The sequence below is a fragment of the Suncus etruscus genome, chromosome 3 (assembly GCF_024139225.1).
Source record: "Suncus etruscus isolate mSunEtr1 chromosome 3, mSunEtr1.pri.cur, whole genome shotgun sequence".
NCBI classification, from domain to species: Eukaryota; Metazoa; Chordata; class Mammalia; order Eulipotyphla; family Soricidae; genus Suncus; species Suncus etruscus.
Genome location: NC_064850.1, coordinates 141,467,828 through 141,487,634, shown reverse-complemented (window position 1 = coordinate 141,487,634; position 19,807 = coordinate 141,467,828). Strand labels below are relative to the sequence as shown.

General features: G+C 36.8%; 1 protein-coding gene across 6 annotated transcripts in view; it reads right to left on the bottom strand.

Annotated features, from left to right (window-relative positions):
- The window catches only part of OSBPL1A (oxysterol binding protein like 1A), a 455,856-nt gene that overhangs the window by 14,087 nt on the left and 421,962 nt on the right, over positions 1–19,807 (bottom strand). For all 6 annotated transcript variants that reach the window (XM_049770017.1, XM_049770012.1, XM_049770013.1 and 3 more), the window contains 4 exons: positions 17,668–17,743; positions 4,482–4,616; positions 2,828–2,925; positions 232–414 (listed from right to left, as the gene is read on the bottom strand). In XM_049770017.1, the coding sequence (XP_049625974.1) occupies positions 232–414; positions 2,828–2,925; positions 4,482–4,616; positions 17,668–17,743 (492 nt within the window). The remainder of the gene's footprint in view (positions 1–231; positions 415–2,827; positions 2,926–4,481; positions 4,617–17,667; positions 17,744–19,807) is intronic.

The following is a 19,807-nucleotide window of genomic DNA, read 5'->3' as shown; positions in this document are numbered from 1 at the left end:
AGCAATTGACCTTAAAACTGATCAAAACAACCAAGCCAAGCATCAAGTTGAAGTTTTAAAAGAGAGATTATTTAACAACAGCCATTGCTGTATTTCTAAAATTCTCTCAGGAGTAGAGGTGATTTATAAGACATGTTCATCTCCATATTTTGAATAACAAAGTCAGGTCTAGGTGCCACTGTGTAATGAAGAAGGGTATGTACAAAGAGTTGACTAGCTTAAGTAACTTACTCAAGAAGCTCCAAAGTTATGATTCCTTTGGGTTCTGCTTCTACACTCTTCCCCCAGAACTTCAGCTTGGGATAGATTGAGCCATGAAAGATGAAATCGTTACTTAATCCTTCAGCATGAAATGCACTAATAGGTGGGTGGTGACTGACTTGTTCAGAGATAAGTCTGAACCCAAGGTCATCTCTGAAAAAGAAAAGCAATATTATAATTAATATTCATCATATTAATCTGGTCATAAACCATGTAAAAGTTTTCAATAAAATGTCTAACAATACCAACAAATCTTTGTTATCACAGCAGAATAATTCTAACATCTGAGAAACAGTACCAAAGTAATAAAAACTATTAAATACCTTAATAGGTATACTTCTTATTGTCTATTTTCTTATGTATTGGCAGTTTTCCCCATTCCTTTTTTTGGATCTACTTAGTAGAAAATTCTAGTAGACAAGTTTCTCTTGGGTTCTGGTTAGAACCAAGTTATTGAGATTGTTTAGCTTGTTACTACCCCCCCCCCATGTACTAGTAATATCTTGTGGCATGTTCTTTTATGCATAGGCACATTATAATGGGGGGAATCTTTTGTGTGGAAACAAGTTGTTATGTAATAGGGATAGGAACAGATAAATTTTAAATTTCAATGGGGCCTTATACCTGAACACTTGCCATATTGATATGGCTTAGACTTCAGAAGTTTGGACATTGGTCATTCACCCCTGAACCTTGGATCCCATCTATGGAACCAGCATACTTTTCTACACCAGCACCAAGAATTGACCCTAGTGCTGGCCTGGCATCAACTTATTCCAGAGTGGGTTATATGATACCAGGTAACACCAACAACTTGCTTTTAGAGCAGGGTTCTCTGTATTGCCACCTAATGGTGAAATGAAACCAGAAGACACTCCATGTCACCCTGACTTCAACATTAGATCTGTACCAAAAAACGAACCTCTAACTACAAAAACCTGACTGCAGCAACCATGATTGTGAAGAACTTTTACTAGGACCACAGAGAAAGACTTTGGGGTTAGACAACTTAGTATGCCCAGATCCTATAGTTGGTCTTATGGCAGGATGTTTCATGAGTAAGATTTCCCTGTTTTTAGGCCAAAGGTTTTTCCTTTCTATATTTTCCATATTTTACTCTGCCAATGCAAAAATGCAAACAAAAAACTGCCACACACACACACACACACACACACACACACACACACACACACACCTTTTTAAAATTTCTTATCTTTTTTTTTTTTTTTTTTTTTTTTTTTTTTTTTTTTGTGGTTTTTGGGTCACACCCGGCAGTGCTCAGGGGTTACTCCTGGCTCCATGCTCAGAAATTGCTCCTGGCAGGCACAGGGGACCATATGGGATGCTGGGATTCGAACCGATGACCTCTTGCATGAAAGGCAAACGCTTTACCTCCATGCTATCTCTCCAGCCCCGTAAATTTCTTATCTTTTAAATTGTGGCTCCCACCTTTTTCAAAAACCTTGGGACATGATTACTTTGTTTTTTTTTTTTTTTACCACATATTCCTGCGTTTTTCTATAAAACTAAGAAGAAATAAAGACTGGGGGCCAGGAGCGAAGTGGTCTCAGATGCATTGGTGGGGAAATAAATAAGAACAGAACTAAATATCCAAGCCAAAGTTGATGATAATAGATTCAAAGGACTTAAACTTTAACAATCTCAACTTAAAGGGGCCTGTTATTCTGGAAGGCCGGGGGCAAAGGGTGGTGGTATAGTATGTACTCTGGGTTCATTAGTAGAGGGAGGTTGACGCTGGTGGTGGGAATGTCCCTGACTCACTGTACATCTGAAATTCAACTATGAAGGACTCTGTAGATCACAATTGTCTCAATAATTAAAAAAAAAAAAAGGAATACTGAATGATCTACATAAAAAACAAAGGTGTTTTATCTTTGGTAGAGATGCTAACACAAGGGAATAAAGTATCAAATGATGACAAAAATCTTGGCCTTTAATTATAAAACTCTGATTACCAAGAAGTTGGGGGACTGATGGGGCCAATGAAGAGTTGGACTAGTGTTGAAGTCATAAGAATGGCTGTAATGGCTGGGCTACAGCATTTGCTTTGCACAGGGCTGACCCAGGACGGACCACAGTTTGATCCCCAGCATCCCATATGGTCTCCCAAGCCAGAAGTGATTTCTGAGTGCATAGCCAGGAGTAACCCCTGAATGTCACTGGATATGGCCCAAAAGTCAAAAAATAAAAAAATAAATAAAAAAAAATATATATAAAAAAAAAAGGAAATAGTTGTAGTGGGTCTTAAGCACTTTGGTAGTGATGGGGTGCAGTAATTTTGCACAATAAAGCTATTATGTTACCTAAAATAATAATTTAAAAATTAAGAAAAAGGAAACATCAAAATTGTTAATAAGAAAGGAATTATAAAATTATAAAAACTGCTTGGCTTAAGGAAAGAAACAAATAACAAAATTCTAACTTGTTGCAGTCATACAAAATTATTATTGGTGATAATTGAAATGAAAATTTTTTCTTCATTTTAGAAAACTATGCATGTCATACAAAGTTAGTTAGCCATTCAAAAAAAGTGAAAAGATCTTACCGAACTAATTCATAGGTCTCTCCCAAAAGGGGGTTGAAAGGCTTTCCAGTTCGTTCCCATTGAGAAGCAACAGCAGATACAGCAAATGCAGCTACACACTGTGAGACAGGATTAGGAGATGTTAACACTAGCTTTGCTTCTGCCTCACGCTCTCAGGATGTAAAATGTTGCTGAACATAGTAATTTGTCAAATATTTTAAGAAGCTTAGCCCCTTTGGATTTTTAATATAATTCTATCTACTGAACATGCAAACTTCATATTACCTATGAAAAGTACTCTTCCTATATTGTCATCTTTATGGTTTCTTTAAATCATTTTTTTTTGTTTTTTTGGCCACACCCATTTGATGCTCAGGGGTTACTCATGGCTAAGCGCTCAGAAATCGCCCCTGGCTTGGGGGGGACCATATAGGACACCGGGGGATCAAACCGTGGTCCCTCCTTGGCTAGTACTTGTAAGGCAGATACCTAACCTCTAGCGTCACCTCGCCGGCCCCTCCTTTAAATCATTTTTTAATGCCCTAAAAGTACTACAACTTTTTTGTAGGGTTGAAAAGTCTTTAAAACCAAAAATTGTGTTTAATTCTTTAAATTTTATTTTTACAAATTTTAATATTTTTAAAACAGGGGAAACTAAACAAACTGGCATTAAGTCTAGTCAGGCTGGGAAAAACTAACTGAAAGGTAAATGTTGGTTCAGATGCTATTCTTTGAAGAAAATCAAGTTACCAATTCTGCTTCATAAACTATTCAAATAAAATCACAAGTACAATTCTTATTGCTTTCTGTTTAATTTATAGCAGTGTGCATATGTATATAAATATGCATACATATACCTATCTATCATATGTCCTGGTATTCATTCCTTCTTAAAAAATGCTCCTCTCGAGGGGCCAGAGCAGTGGCGCAAGGGGTAAGGTGTCCACCTTACCCACGCTAGCCTAGGCAGAAACGTGGTTTGATCCCCTGGCATCCCATATGGTTTCCCAAGCCAGGAGTGATTTCTGAGCACATAGCCAGGAGCAATCCCTGAGCGTCACTGGGTATGGCCCAAAAATCAAACAAATAAACAACAAGAAGAACAAAAAATACTCCACTCAAAAAACTTTACAGAAGGGGACAGAGCAGTGGCACAAGAGGTAATTTGCTTTACATGTGCTAACCTAGCATGGACCTTGGGTTCCATCCTCACGGCGTCCCATGCCCCAGCATCCCATATGGTTCCCTGAGCCAGGAGTGATTTCTGAGCACATAGCCAGGAGTAGCCCCTGAGCATCACCGGGTGTGGCCCAAAAAGGAAAAAAAAAAAACTTTCCAGTAGACAGGCTAAATTTTTTCCCAACACCAACACCAGTTCCTGTCCAAAATACTCAGTTACAGCTCACCAATGACCTGGTTTAGTGACATACCACTTTTATTTCTCAAGAAACTTTAGTCTTATTTTCACTACAGAAGCAGTCTGTTTGTAAACAATGAGCGGGAGGAAAGAATGAAGACATTATTCCAAGCATGTGGATTAAGTTCTAGTAACATTTCTCAACCTCTCTTAGCCTTAACATTTCTTTCATATACATTTATGGTAGCTGGAAGGAGGATAAGGTGGCAGAAAAGGCTCAAAGGCCTAAACCTTTTCTAGTCCTTGTCTGTCACATACCTGCATCCTTTCCACAGGGTCAGAAAATGAACTAGCTTTGTGGATGAGGTATGTATGCTCCATATATTCAGTGAGTCGCTGTAGGAAGCTCAAAGGCTCGTTAAATATAACTGGCATGGTGATCTTGGATAATTCCTATAGAAAGAGAAAATGAAAACTGTCAACTCCAACATATACAGCAAGCTTACCTAATGTATTTATACAACACATTCCTGGAAAAGAAGTAACAGAGAATATAAACAATAAGATTTAATGTCCTTATGAAAGACTTAATAATATGGAATATTGTTACTGTTCAAAGACCTTGAAGGAAATACAAAGATTATCCAAACATTTTCCTTGGGCCTCAGGAGTTCACAATATACTGGTGAGAATAAAATGATGACTATTAACCAGTTTGACTGACTTGAATGACAACACTGATGTTTTCTGAAACAGCAATCTACAATAAATTCTCCCTTCGGGTAGCAGAAGACTACTGGGTATTTCGTATAATTCATTTTTAATTCTGACCGCTAAAATGCATTATTACAATAATTTCCAAAAATTTAAGATAGGCAGGAGGTTTCTAAGATGAATGCAATCTCTCAGATCTGCTGATACCATCTTCCATCAACAAATTAAAGCATTATGAGATCCTTTAAAACTCTATATTAGAAAAATTATAAGAAAACTAGGAAGCTTATGACAATGTGGAGGATAGACAACTAATGGGTTAAAGAAAACAAAACCATCAAAATAAATATTTTTTTTTTTTTTTTTTTTGTGGTTTTTGGGTCACACCCGGCAGTGCTCAGGGGTTACTCCTGGCTCCATGCTCAGAAATTGCTCCTGGCAGGCACGGGGGACCATATGGGACGCTGGGATTCGAACCGATGACCTCTTGCATGAAAGGCAAACGCCTTACCTCCATGCTATCTCTCCAGCCCCAAAATAAATATTTTTTAAAAAGTTGTAAAAAATATCCAAAAATAAAAACAAAACAAAACCAAATACATCTTAAGATAACAGAAAATAAAAATACAACATACTAAATTTTTTGAGGGGGGTCACACACTGTGCTCAGAAATCACTCCTGGCGGGCTCAGGGGACCGTATGGGATGCCAGGATTCGAACCACCGTCTTTCTGCATGCAAGGCAAATGCCTTACCTCCATGCTATCTCTCTGACCCCAACATACTAAAATTTAAGAGATGCAGTAAATAGTTTGAGGGAGAATCCATAGCTATAAATACCAACATTAAATAAAAAAAAATAAAGGCCAGAGAAATAATATGGCAAGTAGGGTGGGTGCTTGCCTTGCATCTGGCTGACCAATGTTCAATCTTCAATACACTATGTTTCCCCAACCCCTTTCAAAAATGATTCTTAAGTGCAAAAACAGGAAAGGTAAGTCCTGACTTGACTATGGCTAGGTGCGGTCCAAGAACAAGCAAACAACAGCTAAATATAAGACCTCAATTAAACTTAAGTTTACTCACTTGGGAAAAAGAGAGAGTAAAGTGTGTAAGGCACTTGCTTAGCCAATAGCTGACCTTAGCAATAATTATCAACCCCTGATTCCTCACAGGAGTAATTGCTGAGTGCACAGCTAGGAGTAAGCTCTGAGCAGCACTGGATGTGACCCAAAATCTAAAAACAAAACAAATTATCAAAAGAAGCTGAAATGAAGGCTAAATTAGAAGATAATAACAAAGATCAAAGCAGTAGAATGAAAAAATAGAGAATTTAAACTCTGGGATTTACACATTCAAAAGCATGAGCTCTACCACTGCTCACTGAGCTATCTTCCTAGACCCAAGTAACTTTTATTTAGAGGGAGAAATTAAAACAAACCTTTAGCTAACTGGCCAAGAAAAAGAGAGGGCTCAAATAAATAAAATTATAATTGGAGAGATAATCTTACAACTGATATCACAAATACAAGAGAGTACCATAAATAACTATATGCCAAATAGAGTGGATAACTTGAAGAGATAAATTCCATGAAACATATAACCTACTAAGGAATCATGAAGGAACAGAAAATGTGACCACATCAAGTACTAGTAAGACAAATGAAACAGTAATTAGTAACCTCCCAATGAAGGAAAATCTGGGACTAGACCTGATGGATATATTCTACAGACTGTTTAAAGAAGAAAAAACCACAGGCCAGAGAGATAGCACAGTGGCCGGGCATTTACCTTGCACGTGTCTGACCCAGGGCAGAGCAGGATTAAAATCCCAGCATCCCATATGGTTCCCTGAGCCTTCCAGAAGCTATTTCTGAGCACAGAGCCAAGAACAAATGAGTAGGTATGACCCAAACCGTGCCACACACACCCACAAAAAAAGAAAAGAAAAATCACATCAAAATTTTCCAAGTAGAGAAGATAAAAGAAATATTTGGTACAACTATATATTCAAACTGTTATCATCAGCAAGGCTTAAGAGCAGTAAGGTGGGGTGGGGAGAGCAATAAACTTTAAAGTGATACAGGAGTGAGGCAAATCATTTGTGGTCCTATCAAAACCTCGACCAGGAATAGGAGGTGAGGCCAGTGATCCTGACTGCAGGGGCTCTCCAACCTCAGCACCAAGAGGACAGCCAGTAGCTGCAACATCAATGCTATACCTGCTCTGTGACATGAACTATTCCCTTTCCAGCTCAGCTCTCTTCCTATTTTCATATTTCATTTTATTGTACAAAATGGCAGGGTGAAATTTCTTTCATTTTACATGGATGAGAGGTTTGCAGGGGAGGGGTGGTGAGGGACTCCCATCACACTTGGGATCCAACACTTGGGATCCCAGGGGCAACTCCTTTGCTTGGAGCTAGGGCCTGTCAATGTGATGTTGCTCAGGCCCAGAGGTTCTGAGTGCCACCATGTCAGACCTGGTGGTGCTAGGGGGCCATGTGGTGCTTGGGATCTAATTCACATTTCTTCATGTGCATGCACCTGATCCTATGATTGTTTCCTGGCCTAGGGTGAGATGCATTGTTATATACATGAATAAGCAAGTCAATAAAAGAGTGTGGTATAAATTAGAGATAAAGAGGTTTGAAAGGCATGAATTTATCATCGACTCAATGGGTAGAAATTTTGTAATCTATAAAAGGATAATAAAACCTGTAGAGTTATTAGCTAACATTACCTTGATACCAAAACCAAACAGAGATGCTGCAAAAACAGAAGAACTACAGACCAATATCTCTGATGAACATAGATGCAAAGATCCTCAACAAAATTCTAGCAAATAGGATCCAATGCTTCATCAAGAAGATCATACATCATGAGTAGGTTTCATTCCAGGAATGCAAGGATGGTTTAACATATATAAATCAATCAACATAATATACCATATCAGCAAAAAGAAAAAGAAAAATCAGATGATCATTTCAATAATGGGAAAAAGCATTTCATAAGGTCCAACACCCATTCTTGATAAAAACTCTCATCAAGATGAGAATGGAAGGAACTTTTCACAATATAGTCAAGGCCACCTACCACAAGCCAATGACAAATATTATTCTCAATGGAGATAAACTAAAAGCCTTATCTCTAAAATCTGGTATAAGCCAAGGCTACCCTCTCTCACCATTCCTATTCAATATAGTGCTGAAAATCCTTGCCAAAGCAATGAGGCAAGAAATAGATATCAAGGGAATCCAGATAGGAAAAGAAGAAGTTAAGCTCTCACTGTTTGCAAATGACATGATACTATACTTAGAAAACCTGAAAGATTCTAATAAAAAGCTTCTAGAAACAATACATTCATACAGCAAGGTGGCGGGCTACAAAATTAACATGCAAAAATCAATGGCCTTCTTGCACACTAATAATGATAAAGAAGAAATGGACATTAAAAAAACAATCCCACTCACATTAGTGTCACACAAACTCAAATATCTTGGATTCAACTTGACTAAAGAGTTGAAGGACCTATACAAAGAAAGCTACAAAACCCTGCTTCAAGAAATAAAAGAGGACACATAAAAATGGAGACACATACCCTGCTCATAGATTGGTAGGATTAACATCATTAAAATGGCAATACTCTCAAAAGCATGTACAGATTTAATGCAATCCCTCTAAAGATAACGATGACATTCTTCAAAGAAGGAGATCAAACACCCCTGAAATTCATTTGGAACAATAAACACCCAAGAATAGCTAGAGAAACCCTTGGGAAAAGAAATATGGGAGGCATCACTTTCCACAACTTTAAATTGTATTACAAAGCTATAGTCATTAAAACAGCATGGTACTGGAATAAAGACAAACCCTCAGATCAGTGGAATAGACTTGAGTATTCAGAGAATGTGCCCCAGATATGCAATCAATTAATTTTTGATAAAGGGGAAAAAATGCAAAATGGAGCAAGGAAAGCCTCTTCAACAAGTGGTGTTGAAACAACTGGTCAGCCACTTGCAAAAAAGAGAACTCAGCCCTCCATCTAACACTGTGCACAAAGATCAGATCCAAATGGATTAAAGACCTTGATATAAGGCCCCAAACCATACAGTGGTCCTCAAACTATGGCCCGCGGACCACATATTGTATTTGTATCCGTTTTGTTTCTTCATTGCAAAATAAGATATATGCAGTGTGCATAAGAATTCGTTCATAAGTTTTGTTTTTACTATAGTCAGACCCTCCAATGGTCTTAGGGACAGTGAACTGGCCACCTGTTTAAAAAGTTTGTGGACCCCTGATAGAACAACACATAGATAAAACACTCCATGACATTGATACTAAAGAAATTTTCAAGGAGGAAACAGCACTCTCCAAACAAATGGAAGCTGAGATAAACTACATTAAGCTGAGATGCTTCTGCACCTCAAAAGAAATAGTGACTAGGATACAAAGACCATCCACAGAATGGGAGAAACTATTCATCCAATACCCATCAAATGAAGGGCTAATATCAAAAATATATACGGAACTGACAGAACAGAACTTAACAAGAAAAAACCCCCAAACATCTAACCCTATCAAAAAATGGGAAGAATAAATGAACAGACACTTCCTCAAAGAAGAAATACAAATGGCCAAAAGGCACATGAAAAAAATGTTCCACATCACTAATCATCAGGAAGATGCAAATCAAAACAACAATGAGGTACCATCTCTCAAGCCACAGAGACTGGCAAACATTACAAAGAATAACAACAATCAGTGCTGGCAGGGATATGGGGAGAAAGAAAGTCTCATTCAGTGCTGGTGGGAATGCTGTCTAGTCTAGCCTTTATGGAAAACAATATGGAGATTCCTCAAAAAACTAGAAATTGAGCTCCCATATGATCCAGCCATTCCACTCCTAGAGATATACCCTAGGAACACAAAAACACAATACAAAAATACCTTCTGCACACTTATATTCATTGCACTGCTATTTACAATGGCCAGAACCTGGAAACAACCCAGCTGCCCAACAACAGATGAGTGGCTAAAGAAACTGGTACATATACACAATGAGATATTATGCAGCCATCAGGAGAGACGAAGTCATGAAATTTTCCTACACATGAATGGATATGGAATCTATTATGCTGAGTGAAATAAGTCAGAGGGAGAAAGATATACAGAATAGTTTCACTCATCTATAGGTTTTAAGAAAAGCAAAAGACATTATTATAATAATGCCCAGAGACAACAGAGATGAGGGCTGGAAGGACTGGCTCTCGATGTGAAGCTCACCACATAGAGTGGTGAGTTTAGTTAGAGAGATGACTACATTAACTATCATGACAATGTTAATCAGTGAGAGAAGTAGAATTCCTGTCTTGAATACAGGAATAGGGTGGGGAAGGAGGGAGATGGGAAAGCATTGGTGGTGGGAAGATTGCACTGGTGAAGGAGGGTGTTCTTTTTATGACTGAAACCCAACTATAATCATGGTGCTTAAATAAAGGAAAATTAAAAAAAAGGATTGATTTACAAGCAATAAAATTGTTGTCTAAGGATAAGACTATATAGTTGCAGAAGAATAAAATTAGCACGGCAATTTTCTGTTGATTTTTATAACCCTGTAGTGTTAATTTTCTGAAATAATATGTAAAAGCAGAGTTCATTGTAAGTAACTGTCAGTTACTTATTTTCAAGTGTATATTAAAATTGCTAGAACATCCGGACTAGGTAATAAATAAATAGTGAAATAGTGAAAAATGGAAGTAACCTTATTATTATTTCTATAGTCTCTAAAATAATTTAATTATATATTTGTCAGTTGTATGCATATAAGCTCATTTCAAGCTTTTTCATTAAGAATTTACTTGCTGAGAGCAAAGAGTTTAAAAAAAAAGGAAAAAACTTGTAGTTTAATTAAATACAATTTTGTGACTAGAAATGCAAATACTTTCCTACTTCTTTAACTCAAGATTTAACTATCCAAGGGAATTATAGAAATATATCTGGATGAATGACAGAGTATGAAATGAAAGGAAAAAAATCCTTTTGACACACATAACTCAGAGTTGCCATATACCACCACTGACCTTTTTGAAGAGTAGAATGTGCTACATAAACATACAGTGTTTAAATTTTTTGTTTTTAGTTTGGGGCCATTTCTGGTGGTGCTCAGGGTTTACTCCTGGCTCTGTGCTCAGAGATAACTCCTGGTGGGCTTCATGGAACCATATTTGGTGCCAGAAGTTGAACCTGAAAAAGCCACTGTACTATCTCTCCAGTCCCACAACTTTATTGTCTCAAAGTCACATTGTTCTTAAATAAATCTTAGAATTATTTTAAGTCGTAAAAGCTGGGCACATTTTCTTAGATATATCATTAAAAACTCTGTACACAAATTATACTTCATTTTCCTACAGGAAATTTAGATACTTCATTTTTACTTCTAATTTCATGAAGATTAATATTCTAGTCTCTGGACACTGTATACAACTAATTAGTATTGTGTATATTCCAAGAATGGGGAAAACAATGATGCACATTATGAAGGTCAAGTTTTAGGAAGAAATATAAGCTACAATATTTTTATCACTGAGAGATTTAGTCAGTTGGAGAAATTAAATATTTATGCAGGCAATTCTACCTCATGACCTAGCTTAAAGTAAGTTTAAATTTATCCATGCAAAATAGCAACCAGTGATGAAACTGAAGAAACTTAAATGCAATTTCTGATCAGCTGACAAACTGGGAAAAAGAAAAAAGAAGGTGGCAGCTGCTGCATCAATACTGGAACACAATATAAATAACAAGACTGGTCCAAATTTGTTTCATTTTTAGGTATAAACATGTAGTCTAGCAACACCCATTTTATACATGTAGTCTAGTCAATGTTCAAAAATATGCAAGACTGGAGATTCCCCAGCTTAGGTCTTGCACTAAGTCAGTTTCCTCATTGGTAGCCAGCCAGCTGTGGGTGGGTCACACACTCAATGTGTGACTTAAGCAATCACTGAAATTCCATGCTCTGGTTTTAAGAAGAGAGTTTTACAGATGATGTTGACTCTGGATCCTTTCTCTATGACAATTTACCACCCATAGTCACTAAGCAAAAAAAAAAAAAAAAAAAAAAAAGCTAACATTTTAAGGGCCGGAGGGCCAAAGACCTCATTCTTGACTTAGGCCACTCAGTCCTGCTTCTCTCCATAAGACAGTCCAGCGATCTAGATACCAAAAAGTGTGCCTGAAGCAGTTATACTAAAGCGGCAGATAAGAACTTTCCTGGGGCCACCCTGGATGAATAATTTGAAATACTGCTACCTTCGCTTTCTTTGTTGTAACCAATGTTCATCTCTCCTACACCATGACAGGGGAACATGGCAGGAGGTATGAGTTACACTCCAAAACAAAGACACTATGTGTTTGTAATTTACACACATTTAAATTTACATATAGTATGTAAACTGAACCACACTATGGATGCTTTGGTACAACCTGTAAACAGGGAGAAAAAGACAAGGAAAGCTATGAATAAAAGGAAATAACGAAAAGACAGTCTTTGCCTATTTATCCTATCTTGCAACCAACTATTTTTATAATTAGGAGGCAACATGAATCCATTTTCCTCCTTGAACAAAGGCTGGACAACAGCTAGCAGTAGGACACTCTTTCTCAACCAGGGCACTGTTAATCTGCATTAGGGTCCATGAGTTCTAGTTATATAAGTCTTAGTTACGTAAAGACTTAATGTTATAAATGTTAATAATACTAATGGTTAAAATAAAAATATTTTAGAAATATTAATATATTAATAATAAGCTTCTATTAGAATGTGTATTTATCCCCAGTGTTCATACATTTATGTGATAACTTGATTTATTTGAAATGCTAGACTTGCTAAATTTTGTTAAATTTTATTTCTATCCCCCATATATAGAATGTGCTAGATTTGACAAAACTCCAACTCTGATCTAGATCTTCAGCTAAACCTGAACTGTGGTTTAGGATTCAAGAATGGGACAGTGACATATGCTAACATCTTTATCTGAATCTGAAAATACCATCACACTCTGAATGCATATGCCCAAGGATTCTACATGGGTATTTTTGCATCAAGTGATATATTAAGTCTACAATTTTAAAGAGAAATTTTATTTTCCTTATAGTTATTTTGTTCAAATAAGATGAAAGCATTTTATTAAAAACGACCATTATAATGGCAGACAAAAAGCAAAACAACTTCAAATTTCTCAGTATATTACAAGGTATATTTAAACAAGAGGATACAGTTATATGAACTGAAGTTAAAAGTTCAGATAAAATTTCTCAGGTACATCTCCCAGAGACAACTGTGACCTCAATGGAAAGTAACAAGACCTTTTCAAGTTAAGAGTTTTCCAAGCTTAGTTTCCACTAACATGAGAGGAAGCTGCATTTGGGTTGCTATCTAATGGATCATACAAAAAAGTTATGCTGTTATCTGATTTTAGCACATAGCTGGGAAGGGACCAAAAAACTGAATATTACAAGATATTTAGAAAATACAGAGCCCTACTTCCATCTGCCACAAAAAAAGATCTTAATCCTTAAAACACTAAAATAAAAAAGAGCATAATTGCCACTGAATATTCCTCCTCATTTGAGCAATAGGTGATAATCATTTTCAGAAATTTATTCATTCCACTTAAAAATACATTTTACTAATATTCGACCTTTTATGTTAGTTTCCACACATGTTAGATCATTTGATCACTCATGTATTAATATTTTAAAGAGTGATTTGATGTTAAGAAAATTTTATGATTGATTTTTATTATTAGATAATATACATTAACCTTTTATATATATATTCTTATATTTTAAAAAGAACTTAAGGTAGGACATATTTCTACATCACATATAAAATAGAAAAATGAGTTAAAGAAATACATAACTATAAATATTTCAACTCCCAAACAACAGCTGGCCCTTATGTTTATTTAACAGAATGATGGTATTCTAGTCTTTCTGGTATTTGAAGGAACAAATACACCTTTGGAAGGACACCTTTAAAAGAATGATATAACATTTTCACCACAAGAAGATATTTACAATATATCCTTACAATATATCAAACTTTTCATCTGTTACTATAGATCAATACTAATATTTCTTCTCCCTCCCTCCCTCCCTCCCTCCTTCCCTCCCTCCCTCCCTCCCTCCCTTCCTTCCTTCCTTCCTTCCTTCCTTCCTTCCTTGATTTTGGGGTCATAACTAGTGGTGCTATTTTTTTACTCCTGACTCGGCACTCAGGAGTTATTCCTGGCAGTGCTTTGAGGACTATGTGGGATTCTAGGGATGGATCCAAGTCAGCCACATGCAAGCCAATGCCCTATGTGCTGTACCAGTGCTCTAACCCCTCAACACTAATGTTCTATAATATCTATATAGGGCCAACCCTTGTCCCATGGTATCTATACAGGGCTGGCCCTTGTTCCATGGTGAGTGCTTATTCAGATTCTGTACCCAGTGCTTTATTCTCCTGGTGCTGGCCCTACTTTTCACAGTATCAGTAGATATGACCTCATTTCTGGGGAAGTTTACACAAAAGATAGAAGAGAAGAGTGGCTAAAAAAAAACACGGGAAGAAACACAATGGGATTATGGGATTTAAATTCTTCAGCAGAAGAATAATGAGAGTAAGGAAATAAGGAACAAAGGTTTCAAACTATTAAGCAATATCAGTTTTACATTCTGAGCTGGGAATCTGTTAGGTAAATACTTCAGATTAAATTTCAGTTAAGTAGAATATTCATTTCAAGTAGCACAATCCAACATTATGCTAAATAATCTTGCCTAAAAGAGACAGAAGGACAAAGGAAAAGTCTATGAGATTTAGAAATCTAAGTCTCTGTATTCTTTTTAGAGAAAAGAAATAGGGTCCAGGATGACTAATACTAAAGAAAAAGTTTCCTTCTTGATGAAGACAATTTATCCAGATCAGTCTATCCTAAAGTAGGCTAGAAACTGGAATGACCTAGAAGGATGGTAGTAGCCTTAGATGCAATTGTGGGGGTAAGGGGGGGTATGCTTTCTATTTATTTGCCTAAGAAATGTAGATTTCCCAGTGTAGGGAGGGGTGCTAAGTATTGTCTAAAACAAATTGGAAACCTCTGGCCAACATTACCCCTTATCAGATCTTAAAAATCATGTGTTTTGAATGTTATATCAGAAATCTCTATCACATATGAGGAAATTAATTTTAGAAAAAGTTGGGCTGGACCCCCAGCTTATTATAAATGTGAAGCTGGCAGCTACAGGATGGTCACACTTTCCAAGATGACCTGGGAAGCCTCCACAAGTCCAGAGAAATCAGGAAAAGCTGTGATTCAACACTAGATTTCTTCTCTTTTTAAGAATTTAAGCTATGAAACACTTCTCCCTCCAACCAAAAACCCTAAAACAAGCAAATATAACTATAAAAGAGAAGATATAGCTGAAATGTATATGTAAATGACTTTTACAGTTAAGATTTACCAAGAGAAAAAGAATTCAAAGTGAAGCAAAGTTGTTATTTTTAGTTTGTTTGCTTCCTTGCTTTTAGACTACAACCAAAAGTAATCAGGTCTTGCTTCCAGCTGTGCTCTTGGACCTACTATTTTATTTTAGGAAGTTCAAGGAAATAGATAATGGAGAAGTCAATTCTAAAACTTATTTATTTGGGGGGCCGAAAAGATAGCATGAAGATGGTGTGTTGCCTTGCATGCAGAAGGATGGCAATTCGAATCCCAGCATCTCATATGGTCCCCCGAGCCTGCCAGGAGAGATTTCTGAGCGTAGAGCCAGGAGTAACCCGAGTGCAGCCAGGTGTGATCCAAAAACAAAAACAAAAACAAAAAAATACCCCCAAAAAACCTTATTTATTTATGTTATTGTTTTTGTTTTGGGGCCACACCTTGGCTCTGTGCTCAGAAATTGCCCCTGGCAGGCTGGAGGAACCTGGGGATTGAATCCTGTCCATCTTGGGTCGGCCATGGGCAAGGCAAATGCCCTACCACTATGCTATCACTCTAGCCCTGAAACTTATTTTTTAATATTTATTCTAGAACTATTAGCATTTTTCTCCCAAGATATACAGCACTTGAAGTACCTTGCTTATAAATTTTGTTTCTGCTACCTATTAAGAGGGATACAACAGAAAGAACATTTCCAAATGCTTTGCTGATCTTGTTTTAATTCATATTAGTAAAGTTTTCCTCTAAAATGTTAGCTTCTTATAAAACCTCAGCAGAGAACACTTTCCAAAAACATGATTACCCCTGCAGGTTTTCTCTGTGAATCTATGCAACATGTTCTCTAGATAGAAGTTTCAAAACATCCTATGGTGCTCTTTCAATCCAAATAACTCTGATTTTATTTGCACAAATAGTTCTCACCTAAAATAGTTCTGACCCCCAAAGTCGAATTATAGATGAGAATAGTTCTCACCTAAAAATAAAAGTGACAACAGTTTTCTAGAGAAGGAAGTTAGGTACAAATCAATAAAATATTATCTTCCATCTTTTTATATTTATTTATTTATTTATTTATTTTTTGGTTTTTCGGGCCACACACATTTGATGCTCAGGGGTTACTCCTGGCTAAGGCTCAGAAATTGCCCCTGGCTTGGGGTGACTATATGGGACGCCGGGGGATCGAACCGTGGTCCTTTCCTTGGCTAGCGCTTGCAAGGCAGACACCTTACCTCTAGCACCACCTTGCCGGCTCCAATCTTCTATCTTTTTAAAGAATGATTTGTCTCCTTGTAGACAGAATTGTTATTTTAGATATAAACTGGACTGAGTTTGTTCACTACCCTGAACTAATGACATAACCATTAAATGTGATACCCAGTGAGAGAGACATGTAGGAGACAGATTCTAGGAAGAGAAAATTGTATATTCCATGAGGCAAAAAGACTAAATATTCTATGTTATACAAACTTATACAAACTCTATGGACCAAACAGACTCAGACAGATGTCACCAATGTGTGACAGGTCTCTCTCTCTCTCTCTCTCTCTCTCTCTCTCTCTCTCTCTCTCTCTCTCTCTCTCTCTCTCTCTCTCTCTCTCTCTCACACACACACACACACACACACACACACACGTTTTATTATTCTAGTTGGTCAAAAGTCATGCTAGAAGGATTAAGATAATTCTACTTTGGGGATCAGAACAATACTACAGTGAGAAAGGTGCTTGCCTTAGAACAGGCATCCCAAATGGTCCCCTGTACTGAGCCAGGAGTAATCCCTGAGCAGTGATGGGTGTGAACAAGAGAAAAAGAGAACTCACTCTGATTTTAGCCTAAATGGTGACATGACAACTATTTTAAAGTTAATTAAAGATAAAAACAGTTATTTGTACCATAGTTATTTCCACCCATAAAAGCAGATCTGTCTGCATAGATAACTAAGCAGAGATACATTTCAAATGTCCAGTATGCCACACTTCAAAGCCAACAGACACCAACTTGCTCTGTACATAGAGATGTAAGCAAATGCAATAGGAGGTCTGTTATTCCTGAGAGGATTTGTGAAAAATTCTACAAAGAAATACAAATGTAGCATGACAGCAGATAAGTATTTCTCTATTTTTTTTACAATAAATGGCATAAAAGGTCATCAAATGCCACCAGGAAAAATACTTGACCCAATTTCTAATTGATTAATGTTTATAACCATTGCTGTGTATCACGGTGTGACAAAGAAAGTCTCTTCCAAATAATATGCAATGAAAACAAATTTAATTAGCACTATATGACTGATAGTGAATTTACCATTCCAATACATTTTCTGAGGATGCTCCAGATACTGAAGTCATTTCTGGAAAACATCGGGGAGGGCAAGCTTGTTCTGAAAGAAAAAAAAAAAAAGAAAGGAAGAAAGAAGGAAAGAAAAAGATTATTTTTACTGTCACTAAACTTTGGAAAATAAGTTATTGTCATAAACAATCAAGAGATACTTTTCAAATGGGCTTGGTTCTAGAGAGACTAAAACAGGGTCGATCTTGAGTTAGACCTGTTCACTATTTTGGTTTCTGAAAAGTTTTTGTTCAGATCAACTTGCTCTAAGTCTCTGATACTACTGGATGCTACTGGATTCTCAATCCTTTTACCTGAGGAAATCAGCTGTCTGTACCTGTACTATATCAGAGGTAAATTGGCTCTGTTGTATATGTTAGTACCATATTCTGTTCATAAAGTTTTACTATAGTGAGTAATGTAAAGGAAATGCCAATGACAGAGCCTAAATTTATGGCCTTTCAGACACTGGGCTAGTGACATATTTATAGTTCAGGATGTAAGGCACTTGCCTTGTGTGTAGCTAATCCTGGTTCAATCCCTGGTACCACATATAGTTCCCGAAACGCTACTGGAGGTCATTCCTGGCACAGGAACAGAAATAGCCCCTGAGGATCACTGAGCATAGCCCAAAATCCCCATGTCAAATAAAAAGATGGAAATACAAAATATGAAAACCAAAGGAATATAGGTCCTGCAACACACATTAGTGCTTTCTTAAAGACACTAATATTAGAAAAGCTTAGTAACTAGATATATTGGAAACCCTTACAAAAATTCACTTCAGAGAAGGGGCATTTTCAAAGCTCTGAAGGGTTTAGACATCACCAGAAATATAGCTGTCAGCACAGAGGGCTGATGGCTAATAGATCAAGGCTTGGGCATTCCTGAGCTCAGCCTGTCTGGCACAAAGTGAACCCTATGTGTACAGACCACAACAGAACTATTGGGGAGGAGGAAGGCATGCTCAGTCCAACTCTATCTTTACTCTCTCCTGTTATCTTAGGTTTTGGCAAGGACTGCTGGCCTTTCAAGTGCCTTCTGAGATTCACACATGTAAGTAAAAGGTGGTGGGAATATTGCACTGGTGAAGGGGGGGTGTTCTTTTTATGACTGAAATTTAACTACACACATGTTTGTAATCATGGTGCTTAAATAAACTATTATTTAAAAATAAAATATTTATTTCACAGAAAATAAAGCATTAAAAATGCTATTTTCTAAAGATTCTCTATTCCTAAAACTTGAATTATAGAAATCAATACAATTTTAAGTTTTGAAATAATAGTATGTTTAATCCCACCATGGTAAAAAAAAAAAAAACTTTGATTTCTTTTTCCTTTTAGGAATGTATACTGTTCACTTGGCAGTTCTGTCATCTGTTGGATATGTGGCGCAGATGGTATTTAAATCACATCCCTCATCATCCAAGACCATCAATCTCTATGACATGAAAAATGGATCCCATAGATAGAATTTCGCCATGTGCACATATAATACTTTTAGAGATGGATACTAACTATGTATTCTATCTTCTGCCTATGAAAAAAATCCATCAGAGATAGAACAAATTACAAACCTAGGAGTTTGTGAACCCAAGATAAGTTTGAGAAAACTGCTTAACAATAAGCTAATACTCTCTATAATGTATAGGTTTATGCTAAAATTTTGATTTAAATGTAAGATTATTAATTGGCAAGAAATATTTTAGAAGCCAAGAGAAGCCAAGAGACAGAGACAAAGTCATTCAAGTTTTGTATTTTTTGTTTTTTAATTCTCAGTTTAGAAATCATCACAGGACAGGTGAGAATCCCACCCAGAAATATTCTAACTAATTTTTATACATGGAACTCTTAGTGGTATTTTGTGAAAATGTAGAAATGTATCTTTACTGGGGCAGCCTGATTCCCTGTGACATCATTTAGACACATTATTTAAAGCAGAGAAGAGAAGGCAGAAAGAGAAGGGACCAGAGACCAGAAGAGTCTCTGGTACAGGTCTCCTACAGGGCTACACAAACTCTCCTAAAGATCATGTGGTAGGCAGCAATCTCAGAAGAATAACTGCTCTTTAGGAAAACTCTGTCTTCTGCAGTTATTATTTTAAAGCAAAGGGA